General features: G+C 36.6%; 2 protein-coding genes across 2 annotated transcripts; one reads left to right on the forward strand and one right to left on the reverse strand.

The window, feature by feature from the left end:
* Positions 1-1,699: 1,699 nt before the first annotated feature.
* On the forward strand, positions 1,700-4,402 carry LOC133817306 (phosphatidylglycerophosphate phosphatase 1, chloroplastic/mitochondrial). Its single transcript, XM_062249786.1, has 5 exons — positions 1,700-2,489; positions 2,644-2,721; positions 2,906-2,979; positions 3,068-3,175; positions 4,160-4,402. Exons 1-5 carry the CDS (start codon positions 1,841-1,843, stop codon positions 4,274-4,276), a joined length of 1,026 nt encoding a protein of 341 aa, XP_062105770.1. The 5' UTR covers positions 1,700-1,840; the 3' UTR covers positions 4,277-4,402.
* A 125-nt stretch (positions 4,403-4,527) lies between these two features.
* On the reverse strand, positions 4,528-6,771 carry LOC133817307 (taxadiene 5-alpha hydroxylase). Its single transcript, XM_062249787.1, has 3 exons — positions 5,754-6,771; positions 5,450-5,637; positions 4,528-5,370 (listed from the first exon to the last, which is right to left on the reverse strand). Exons 1-3 carry the CDS (start codon positions 6,709-6,711, stop codon positions 5,074-5,076), a joined length of 1,443 nt encoding a protein of 480 aa, XP_062105771.1. The 5' UTR covers positions 6,712-6,771; the 3' UTR covers positions 4,528-5,073.
* Between the last annotated feature and the right edge of the window lie 5,521 nt (positions 6,772-12,292).

The following is a 12,292-nucleotide window of genomic DNA, read 5'->3' on the forward strand; positions in this document are numbered from 1 at the left end:
ATCTTCATGCAAGTCAAGCTTTCTTGATAAAGATCTTGAAGAGAGAGCTAGAGAGAGAGATGTGAGTGATCAATCCATCAAAACTTAAATGGCCCCTTTAATAGTATATGAACCATGATTAGACTCAACCAATGAGATTAGAGTATTTGATTTGAATTTTGGAGCAAAAAATATGTCACTGTGCGGTCTTGTACAGACCGCCCAGGCGATATATCGCCACCATGCAGACGATGCGTCACCTGTGTTGTGATTCAAATGACCAGCGATGGGTTGCCTCCTAGAGGCAACGCAACGCAGGTCTCTCTGACTTGGCACCCCAAAAATTGTCTCAAAACATCCCAAAATGCCTCCAAACTTTTTGGGTAATCTTATATACTCTAAATAAACACTTTGGACCCAAAAAGATGATTTATAGATGGAGACTTGGTGCAAAATGACCCTTAATAGTATATGAAAGTAAATAAATGTCTATGTTTTTAATTTAGTAGTAAAATAGCCCAATCACCTTTTTAATATTACGGATCACCAAATATGTTATTTAGAAACTCTATTTTATTATAAATATTTTAATATTATGGTATATGTATATTAGTTTTGTTTAATTAGTTTTTATTTTAAAATTATTTTGATTTTTTTTTCGTTTCTTATGAGTTGTTGAATGATATACCATAGCACAAAATACATATACTGAGTTGAAAAATAATATACCAACAAAACTTACAAACTTATTACTAAAAAATGTATATACTATGCTAACAAAATTATATACTACCATTAAAATGTATATACTATGATACAAAATTATATACTATCATTATGTATAATAAGATAGAAACTCAATATCATAAAAAAAATGATATACCATACCACAACAACATATACAATAGTTCAGAAGTAATATACAACCAACCCATAAAAAACTTAAAAAATCAATATAACTTTAATATAAAAACTAATTAAACAAAACTAATATACATATACTACTATTTTAAAGTCATACGCTCCTAAATAAATAAATAAAATTATAGAAAATGGTAATTTAGATAGTCAACAATGTAAAAAAGTAATTTCTCTACAATTTGAAAAATAAGGACATTAGCTTCCTGATGTCATTGTTTTGGATCACTTACTATAATTTATCTTTATAGATGCCTATACTAAAAGTCAACTCTCACATGTTGATTTTCGTGAGACCGTTATGATTTTTGCACCTCTTTGTGTCTAACCAATTTCACTATGAATGTAACCAATCATGACATTTATCATGCCGAAAAATAAGGTTTAAATAGTTTGTTGCACGTATGACTGTTTTTTTTATGCCCGTGGAAAGTAGCTTATTTGAATATTGTTTTCACTCTTATAAATTATTCAGAATTTAAAAAAAAATTGTAGCATATTTTAAATAACTACAATATATATATATGCAAAATTTGCACCGAAAATATTACTAAAATACTACTAATAAAGGAAGCCCCGGGGTGCTCATCTTTTGGGGTGCACATGAGAACTAGTGGGATGAAACTTTTAATGTTAAAAAAGAAAAGAAAAAGAAAATAGATAAATGGTTACAATGCACATAGGAATTAACTGTTGGCAAGGGCTGGCCACTAAAAATTAGCTAAAGTAATGAAAACCAAAAAATTGAAAAGAAAAGAATTAAGTTTCAACACACACATTAATAATGATTCACTCATCTCTGATTCTGTGTGGATGTGGATCATATTTCATATCATCAATCATGACCACCTTTGAGCCAAACACCATATTCCACCAACTTGGCGAAATTAATTAAAAATACTGTTACCATTTAGAAAATGAGTTAAAACTCCCAAAAATAAAAATGCGGTCGATTTCTGCTACTCCATTGCCTAATTGCTGCAACTCTTATCGCCCCCACCATCCAAATCTAAGGAGAAATCTCTCTCTTCAATCCTTTTCCAAAAGGAACCGAACCCAGTTTAGAAACCTCTGTGCTTTCATCGACCTTGCTCAAACACACAGCTGCAGCAAAGAGATAGAGAAAAGCAACAAATCCGACCCATATCAGAACCATTCAATTCTTTTGCAGTTTTTCGCCTCCACTGATTCTAATTCCACCAATAGACAGATCCCAGAAGCGCAAAAGCGGGAAGAAGAGGAAGAACAAGGTGACGGCGATAACAAGAACCCAAAGGTGCTTTTCACTAACATGTGGTGGGTGGACTTCAAAGGGGCATTGGGGCAGAGGTTTAACTTTGGGGCCATCGTTTGTTCGGCAAGGGTGGTCTTTAAAGACCGACATTTGGCTCTCCCTCATGTTTCCGTGCCGGATATAAGGTACATTGATTGGTCTGAGCTGCGTAGAAGGGGTTTCAAGGGTGTTGTGTTTGATAAAGATAATACAATTACTGCCCCTTATTCGTTAAAGCTTTGGGGTCCTCTTGCGTCCTCGTTAGAGGAGTGTAAATCGGTCTTCGGGCCCAATATTGCAGTGTTCAGCAACTCTGCCGGTAATTTTCTTTGTAACTTTTTAAATAATTGCACATTTTAGACTGTTCAAGTTCTTTTTGCTGTTTTTCTTCTTCAAATTTTTTTTTTGGGGGACTGGGAAAAATTGGTGGGTTTCCAAAATCTTGTGTTGATGTATTTACCACAATTGTTTAGGGCTGTATGAGTACGACCATGATGGTTCAAAAGCTAAGACGCTTGAAAGGGCTATTGGAATTAAAGTTATAAGGCACAGTGAGTATTTCTTTTCTCAATTGAAGGTTTTAATCTGCTGCAAGCTTTTACATTGAATAGATTTTCTAGCTTAGACTCTATATTGAAACATTAGGCCTGGACCGTCTGGTATTGGGGGCCAAATATGAGCAAAGTGCTGACTTTTCTTAGCTTTTATGTGGTTGTTTTAATGTTTAACCTCTAGGGGTGAAGAAACCAGCTGGAACGGCTGAAGAAGTTGAGAAACACTTTGGATGTGAAGCGTCCCAACTTATTATGGTATGTCAAAATAAGACTTACTGAATTGTTGTTAGCTGGGGGCTTTTGTTTTTGGATTGGACTAATACCATACTTATGTTTGTGGCAGGTGGGTGATCGGCCCTTAACTGACATTGTTTATGGCAATATAAATGGTTTCCTTACAATTCTAACGGAGCCTTTGAGTCTGACAGAGGAGCCATTCATTGTTAGGCAGGTTGGTTCTCTTTTATGCTTACTTATAATCTCTCTTAATATCTGGTTGGCCTAGTTTTTGATTTAACAATGTTTCTCTTCATCTCCCGGATCCCCTGCCCACACCAATAATCTTTTTTTTTTGTTGACAACATGTATTATCTGGAATCGCTCGTTGGTGTTCCTTGTTTTGTTGATAATTTCTAATTTCTATAGACTAGTTTTTATTTTATTTGAAAGCAACAAAGTTGATGGATATTGTTGGTAAAGACTTGACTTTAGTTAACACCCAGGTTCCACAATTATTGTTTATTCTTTACTTGCTCTCATTGTTAAAGAAACGAGTTTATTATCTAAGACTTCCTTCTGAAGGAAAGTTTCTCTTGGGTGAATGCCTGATATGGTGGTCAATCTTTAGGAATAAGTTCTTTTGTTATTTAATTTTGCATTATTATGAGAAGATTGTGCATGTGTGAATGGTATTTGGCATCAACTTCTTCTCCTTGTGTGTGAACATTGTTTTTTTTTCTTTTAAGGGTAGGTGTGGGTTTGGAACATTTGCTTTCTAAATTTATCATGAATGACTAAATGGTCATTGATTTTTTGTTTCTGTTTTTTTAGTTAGTTTACTAAATTTACCAACCAGTCGCAAATGCATTGTGCAATATTAAATTTGTAATATGGTTATAGGCATAGCCTAGTGGTAGTACACTTTTTCTTTCTAGCAAGAGAATCCATGTTCAAACCCCCCTTCACCATTGTTAAAAAAAAAAAAAATTATTGTAGATTTGTAATATAGTTCTTGAACTTGTAATAGTTTCAATGTGGAATGATAACAAATATTTGTGAATTCAAGGTGTAATTGCAAATAAATATTTCCATAGATTATTTTGTCATTACACGATCGATTCAAGAAAAACTCTGAAAGTGAAAGCTCTATTTTGAAAGTCTTCCTTATTTATCATACTCTCTCAGCATTCTTATACCTGACTGTTAATTATTACAGGTGAGGAAACTAGAAACGTCCTTGGTGAAATGTTGGTCAAGGAAAGGTTTGACGTCAACCAGTCACAGGTTATTGCCAGACACCACTCTGTGTGTAATAGATCTGCCCAATGTATAAGAATGATTTTGGATAATATGCAGAGGCAGATTTTTTGTAGCCATCAGTCAGAGGAAATTGTTTAGTGTTCTGATTCTTTAATTCTAGGAAAGGACAGGAAGTGAAGGTATTCGTTTTTCCAATTTATCCCTTGACTTGTAACTTCTAACCAAAATCTAATCTGGTTCCAATCTTGAGGGAAGTTTAGATAGAAAAAGACGCATTTTTCTTTTTCTTATTTAAAACTTACCTAAATAATAGGGGGCGTTTGGTATGAGGTTTGCGTTTGGGGAAGTAGAGTTAGAGTTAGAGTTAGAGTTAGATCAAGGAAATGTGAAACTCAAGTGTTTAAGGGGGTTACCCACTTGAAAACACAAACCCTTAACCATTAAAAATAAATTTACTAAACATGACTTAGATTTGACATTCTCACCAAACCCCAATCCCCGTACCAAACACTGTTGGTATTTTGTGAAGCAAGGTTGCACTTGTCTCTACATGATCTCATTCACATCTTCCAACACTGAAATCAAAGTAGTCATTTGACTTCAAAGTACTGGAAGTTGACACTACTTTTTTATTTTTTTATTTAGCTTGAAAAGATCAACATAGAAGCATTACAAAATTGTTTAAAAAGAAAAATCATTGAATATTTAATGACTATTTATAAAAAGGGTATCAGATTACAAAAGAATGCTGGTACCAACAAGTGGCTCTACAGATTAATTATGCCAGCTAGCAGTATTAGGTACTATATTAAAGAATTGTTATGTATCTATCATTTTATTAGTATCATCTATGTTTTTTTTCCTTTCACTTCATTGAAACCTAGGCGAAATTTTGATGGGCATTCCATGAGTTGGGAATGGGAGAGGGTCCATGGTGATAGTCTCATCAGGATTGAGTAAAGACCAGTCATAACGTGTGACAACAAAATGGACAAAGATAAGGATGGTCAACTTAGCCAGTTGGTAGCCTGCACAAACTCTTGGCCCTCCTCCAAAGGGTAGGAAAGCATAAGGTGGCACTGGCTCATCGAAACGGCTTGGATTGAAACTCCAAGGATCTTGAAAATACTCTGCATTGTAATGTGTTCCATATGCCGTCCACAACACCTGAAAAAAACACAAAAAGGGTTGATCTATCTTGAAAATTTTAATGAATATCTTCACCTAAATTATCAAGAACGTTTACCTTCCACCCTTTAGGGATAGTAAAACCTTCATATTCTATATCAACAATTGCTTTTCTGAAAGAGCCAAATATTGGAGGGAAGAGTCTCATGCTTTCCCGAGCAACTTGCCATGTATACTTCATTTTCTTTATGTCATCTAATGTTAGACTCTCTCCTGGGGTTTTGTCTTTCATTAGATCAAGATGTTCTGAAACAACAAACATAAAATGAAGTCTTGTGAGTTTGTTTAATTTAACATTTTCTCTTTCTGAAAAACCATGTTATGTTTTGCCTTGTTGATGATCATAATTGAAGATAAGATACCTTGGAGTAAGAGGGCATGACAATTTGGGTGCTGTGACAGCATTTTGAATGTCATGGTAATGGCAAAAGAAGTAGTATCATGAGCTGCAAAAACCAGCAAAACAACATTATCAACAACCTCCTCTTCACTGATCTCGCCACGAATCATTCCAGCGACTAATCGAGATAGCAACATCCCTCCTTTCTGCAGCCCCACTCCTCCACCTCCTGATTCCATTTGGATCCTTTTCTCCCTCACTACTTCAACAATCATTCTCTCTATCTCTGACCTTGCTTTAGTTGCTCTTGAAAACTTAAAACCAGGAAACTGAATGGGTAGTGCAAAAACACCTTCCAAAACTCTCTCAAAAGTCTCCAGCATTCCAGGCTTCACACTGATCCCCAACAAGCACTCAAAAACAATGGTGAAAGTCATGGTTTTCGTTGAACGGTATAGGCTAATACCTTCCTTTTCATTCCATTTTTGGCCCAAATGTAACAAAACAGAGCTGCAGATCTTGGGGACAAGAGTCTCAAGCCCTGCATTGCCAAAAGTAGTGCTTATTAGGCCTCTGAGGCAACGATGCCTTTCGCCTTGTTTCTCCATGATTGAATCCTTTCCCATGAGTTGAACTGAAGATGAAGGCCATGAGCTTATCACCAACTTGAACTCATTGGACAAAACGAATCTATTTGCATTGGCTCCATTAACTATCACTGTTGGAGATCCCATCAGATGAGTTTTGAAGACTTTTCCATGTTTCGCAATCCGGGGTTGAATGAACTCCTCAAACAAACGGTTTACTCTTTGTGCTTTGTAGAACTCCCAAGTTTCACCAATCCAAGGAAACCCCAGGTTCCCTGGAGGTAGTTTCTTCTTGTTCCTGTTTTTGCTTAGCTTCAAGACAACGACAAAGACTATAGTTGAAGCTAACATAGAGAACAAACAAAGACAAGTATGACTAAAATCTTCATCCATTGGTGAAGGTGTGAAAGAATTGGAATTTGTGAAAGTTGGGACTTGGGGTTGATCTTTGTATTGCCAATTTTTGGTATTAAACGAAATATATGCTGCTTTATATATAAGAATGAGATGAAGAGAGCCCAAAAAGTCAAATCCTCAGTTGATGAATGAAAAAAAAGTCAACCAATCAATGAGGCCATGACAATCCCAACAGTTTAATAATCAATAGATTAAGGAACTAAGTTGACTCAATGGAAATAGCTCCATCTCCATGCGCTTGTGTATTAAAACAGTGATCTTTGGCAGTTTGCATGTGCTTTATGTTGCAATTAATGAGTTCACAGCCAATAATAATAATGAGTAATCCTTATAAGTTATCTAAAAGTCTGTTTCCAAGATTTTTAGAATCATCTCCAGCTGCATATGGGTCAACAATATTCTCAAATTTTTATAATTGCAAAAGTCAACAGAAATGTATCCCATCAAATCTGGGAACTCCACTACTCTTCTTAAGCCTTTAACTTTATTTATTTGGAAGATTAAAATGCATCAAATGGAATATTTTCTGTTTCTCACGATTGCTCAATATTCTCACTATGAATTAACTAAGGAGGACAAAATCCACCTTGGAAATGTACCATTGGCAATTTGTTAACTGATTCTCTGTAAAACTCTATAATTTATTGAGTCTACTAAAGAAGATCTTTAGTCTTTTGAATCTTAATTAGATTGACATGTGACTGTTTTAGATGGATGACATTAATTGCATTAATTTACTTTTTGGAGAATGATTAATTGAAATAAGATTTTTTAAGGGTAGTGTTTTAGTACAGCTACTACTTCATCACCACGAGCATTTCAAATTAAGGTAATAATTTGGTGTCACAACATGAGTCTTGGGGTACTAATGATGTTAGTTATTTCCAATAGTGTTCAATTAATGGGAAGTTAGTCGCTTTTTTGTAACATAGGAAAGAATGGTAATTTTGCACATGCAATGCAAACAGAGATACAATCATATGGTATGACTAACAATTACTTTAATTTAAAGCGTGAATAATCCTTCTACCATGTTTCATAGATTTCAATATCTTTGAAACAGGACACACAAGTTTTATTTATTTATTTATCTTTTTTATTAAAAAAACACTTGATAATAATACCGACATAATAAACTAATGAAATAATGAAACGATGAGGAGGAAGTCAAATGTATCGGTATAGCTTGTTAGCTTACCATCTAGGTGTTCATATCGTAAATTGTGGTTCTGTGGATAATGCTTAATACAAATGACACACATTTGTAGCACAACAAATACAATATTGTGTGACTCATATATTTAAAATTAAAGAATAATTACATCTCACATTGTGTTTTAGATTCTATTTACAAAAATAACATTCAAAGCAAAATTCCGCTATTCCAACTTTTTATTTAATTTTTTCCTTCTCTTCCTTCTTTCTTTCTCAACGTATAGCCGCAACAATACTCATTTGCCATTTGTCATTGCTCCGACCACCTAGGAAGAGAGTTGAACGACGAGTATGGCGATGAAGTTTCGCTTATAGACAATGTTGGAACAAGCCATACATGTCGGTCAAAGTCGCCGAAGGCGTTGTTATATTATTTTATAATATAATGTTAGATTAAATAATGAGAGAAAATGTGATTTGTCACACGTTATAACATAATATTGAGAGTTACAAAATTAGACACATGTGTGTGTCCAAATGTAACATATTTTAAAGTTACAAAGCAGTTACAAATATGTAACTCCCAAATATTACCCAATAACGTGCAGATTGAGAGTTACACATTTGAGTATGAATTTCACAAAGCCATTATGTTATATGGTTGTTGGAGATATGATTTTAACTCACATTATGTGTATGGAGGTTAGAAATCAATTGGGAAGGAGTTTGAGATGTTTTGGAATAATTGGAGAATTTGGGAGGCTGAAACAGCACAGTGGCTGTGGCCACTAACATCCAAGCTGCGGCCTGGGAGATAGTGACCAGCGGCCGCAACCAGGCGTACTGACAGCCAAATCTCAATTTTCCCTTTTCAGTTTTTGAACATTTCTAACATCTCAAGTAACTCCCAAATCTTCATTTTAATTCCATAAACATTCAATTAAACATTGGTAACCTCCAATGAGATTGGTGTAACGTTCAAATTTCCTAATAAGGCTTATGACCTTGATTAAGGGGCCAGGATGACAAATTATAGAAATTACGTGATTATGTGATATATATGTGTATCAATATGTGATTATGTGAGTTATATTATAATATGATTTAATATGCATGTTTTGGTGTATTAAGTATGCATGTGGACCCATTTCTGATTAATTGGGCAATTTTTGTAATTTGACCCGTTTTGGGGTATATTTGACATATATGTGATATATGTGTGTGTGAGACCACACTATTATGTGGATATGTTTGGGTTACTTGGCACGAGACGATCCTAGGGAGCAAGCTAATGAGAAAGTCACAATGGGACTCATACTTGACTCGAAGTGAGTCAATGGTATATTGGGTATTTAGCACATTACCGGGATATTGGGTAATGAGAATGATTATTTGATGATATATTAGGAGTTAGTGAGATCAGGATGGAATTCTGGAAATTTTGACTATTTTTCCCCGAGAGACGTTTTTGGGACCTCGAGCATTAGGATTTGCTTGAGGTTACTTAAGCTCGAAGTAACCTATTAGAAACATAAAAGAACGTTCAATACATTCTTTCTCTCTCATTCCCTTTTTGTCGTTCGTTAGCATTTTCGAAAGAAACTCAAGTTTTAGGACTCGGATTCAAGCAAGGTTAGAGTCATAACGATTCTAGGGAAGATTAGAAGCTTATTAGCCGGATGATTTAACTGGGAAACGACTCAATCAAAGGTAATCCAAGTTTTAAGTTTTTAGTTTTAGAGTTTTTAAGCTTTGATTGGAGTTTATGTTTTGATGAGTTTTTGAGTTGTTTAAAGTTTGGGTTTTGATGGTTTTGGGAAATTGAGATGTTTGGGAACTTTGATTTTGGGATTTTGATATGTTTTGATAGGTTTTGGGAAGGTTTTTAAATGGAGAAAACGTAGAAAATGGATGGGTTCGAGGTTGGGTCACGACCTATGTGAACCCAGAACTAGGAGGGGTTCTGCCTAGGGGGCGCGCCACGACTCTAGGGGCAAGTCGCGGCCCGCACCCTGAAGCCCAGACAGAGGGTTGTTTGTCTAGGAGGTGCGCCGCCTCCCCCAGGGCCAAGTCGCGGTCTGCCTGTGCATTTTTGGCCAGATTGCGTTTTTAGTCGTGGGAACTTAAACCTAAGGGCTCGGGATCAATTCTAGTATCCCATTTGGTAGGATTCGACGTCTCAGAGACTAGGAGTCGGTCCAGAAGTCTTTATTTACTCATTTTTGACGAGATTCTATATTATGGTTGTGACTAGGTGATCGCTAGGCATTCAAAATCATGATCATGCTTGATGGTCATTTATTGGTAACCTGTGCTTGGACCAAATGTAAGAAAACTACATCTAGTATGTGATGCATGTGAGTATAGCATGGCATGAATGTTGAATATGGAATTGACCAGAGCTTGAGTTTTTGTAAATTTGCATGATCATAATTATGCTGGTGGTTGTTGATTAAGTGTGTTGAATACCTTATATTTGGATATTTGACATACGATATATGCATGTGTGCATTAACTCATTGAGAAATCACTGACTTATTAGTCAAGAAACGGAAATGGTGTTTAGTGCTGGTCGTGAATCTCTGACTTATGAGTCATGATCGACCATATTATTGAGCGCTGGTCGTATGGAATTGACTTATGAGTCAAGAGCGGCATTAGCGTTCTGTCCGCAGGCCGAAATGATTAGATTAAATCAACATGAGCATTAAATGCTTGACCGACCTATTGGTCGAAGCAAACTAAAGCGCTTGGCTAGTCTAAGGCTAGTTACTTAGAGATAGGGCTAAAAGGCTTAGGTGACACGAATGTCACATGGCTTAGGGCGCAGGACCCCTAGGGCATAGGACCCTAGTCATTACTCAGGGCACAAGACCCCAGTCATTTACTTAGGGCACAAGTCCCCAGTCATCTATTTAGGGCGTAGGACCCCAGAGAGACTGAAGGCGCGGGACCCCATATTGACTTGACAATCATCTACTTAGGGCGCAGGACCCTATAATCATTATTTGTACTTACTTGCATGTATGAATAAGGTTATTACTGCTAAGCATGCTTATTATGATTTGATGACATATTATTAACGACTTATGAGCATGCGTTTGAGTTTTCTTGCTGAGCCTCGGCTCACGGGTGTTGTGTGGTACAGATAAAGGTAAAAGAAAGCTGAACCATCCTTGAGTTAGAGAGCTTAGGTGACGATGTGTACATATGCGACTGCTCGACCACCACGGTCGAGGGTTTAAAGAAGAACTAGGGTTAAACCCTATTTTGCTGCTTAGGTCGGGTGGTTGTAAATCTTTTATTGTAATTATTTTTTTAAATGTATTTTGGGATCTAAATGTATACAGTAAACGTTTTAGTGAAACATTGTATCTTTCACCAAAAAATTTAACCCTAAACCGCTAATCACTTTTAGTTACACGATTATGGCCAAATGACTCAGTTAGCGAGTTTAGCACTGTTTAAAATACACAACCTAATGGTCCCTAGGTAGTAGGGCGTTACAATAGTTCTGAGTGCTAGTCGAAGAGCATTGACTTATTAGTCAAGAGCGGCAATAGTGCTGAGTGCTGGTCGTAATGCTCTGACTTATCAGTCATGAGCGGCAATAGTACTAAGTGTTCATCGAAGAGCACTGACTTATTAGTCAAGAGCGGCATAGCGCTGTGCGCTGGTCGTATTGGTTAGGCTAACCAAAAGTGTCAGGTATGCTTATACATAAGATATGGCTAAAAGACATGAGGTGACTTAATAGTCAATGTTATCCTTATTTTCCCTTGAACACGTGGCATGACGCAATGGGCCTATGGGATCCTTTAAAGAGATCCGGGCCCATCCTGAGTCCGATGAACAAGGAACTAGAAAGTTCTAAATTCCCAATCATCAGTAAGCCCAACAATGTCTGATAGGTGCGACCATGACAAGGGAACCAGTACCAAGATACAAGCCCAACTCATCTTCCCGATCCCAACCTATCCGTGCCCCCCGGGATATCAATGGGGATGGCAGGCTCATAAGTCTGGGAATACAACCTTTTCAAGAATGAACCCGAGCCTTGGTGAATGAACCAGAACCCCAGTAAATGAGCCTGGACATTAGTAAAGGAACTCGAACCAGACGTCCGAATGGGGCAAGATTGATCTTCCCTGACACTGACACATTCCCAAGAAACACATAAGTTGGTCTCCTCAACTAACCTGCAGAAGAGGTTACGTACAAAATGTACGCTGCTACTAGGAAACAGTATTGCCACTACTCTGACAGATCCTGTCCCTAGGATCCCCTTAGAAGCCCACGCAGACCAGTCTGAGGTTATGTACTATTGATAGTTGTACGGCTTTGCCACGCCCAAGTCGGCCTAATGGGCCCTGATTAATATGTATTATTTAGCAACATCCTT

The sequence above is a fragment of the Humulus lupulus genome, chromosome 2, assembly GCF_963169125.1.
Source record: "Humulus lupulus chromosome 2, drHumLupu1.1, whole genome shotgun sequence".
In the NCBI taxonomy this organism is placed as follows: domain Eukaryota; kingdom Viridiplantae; phylum Streptophyta; class Magnoliopsida; order Rosales; family Cannabaceae; genus Humulus; species Humulus lupulus.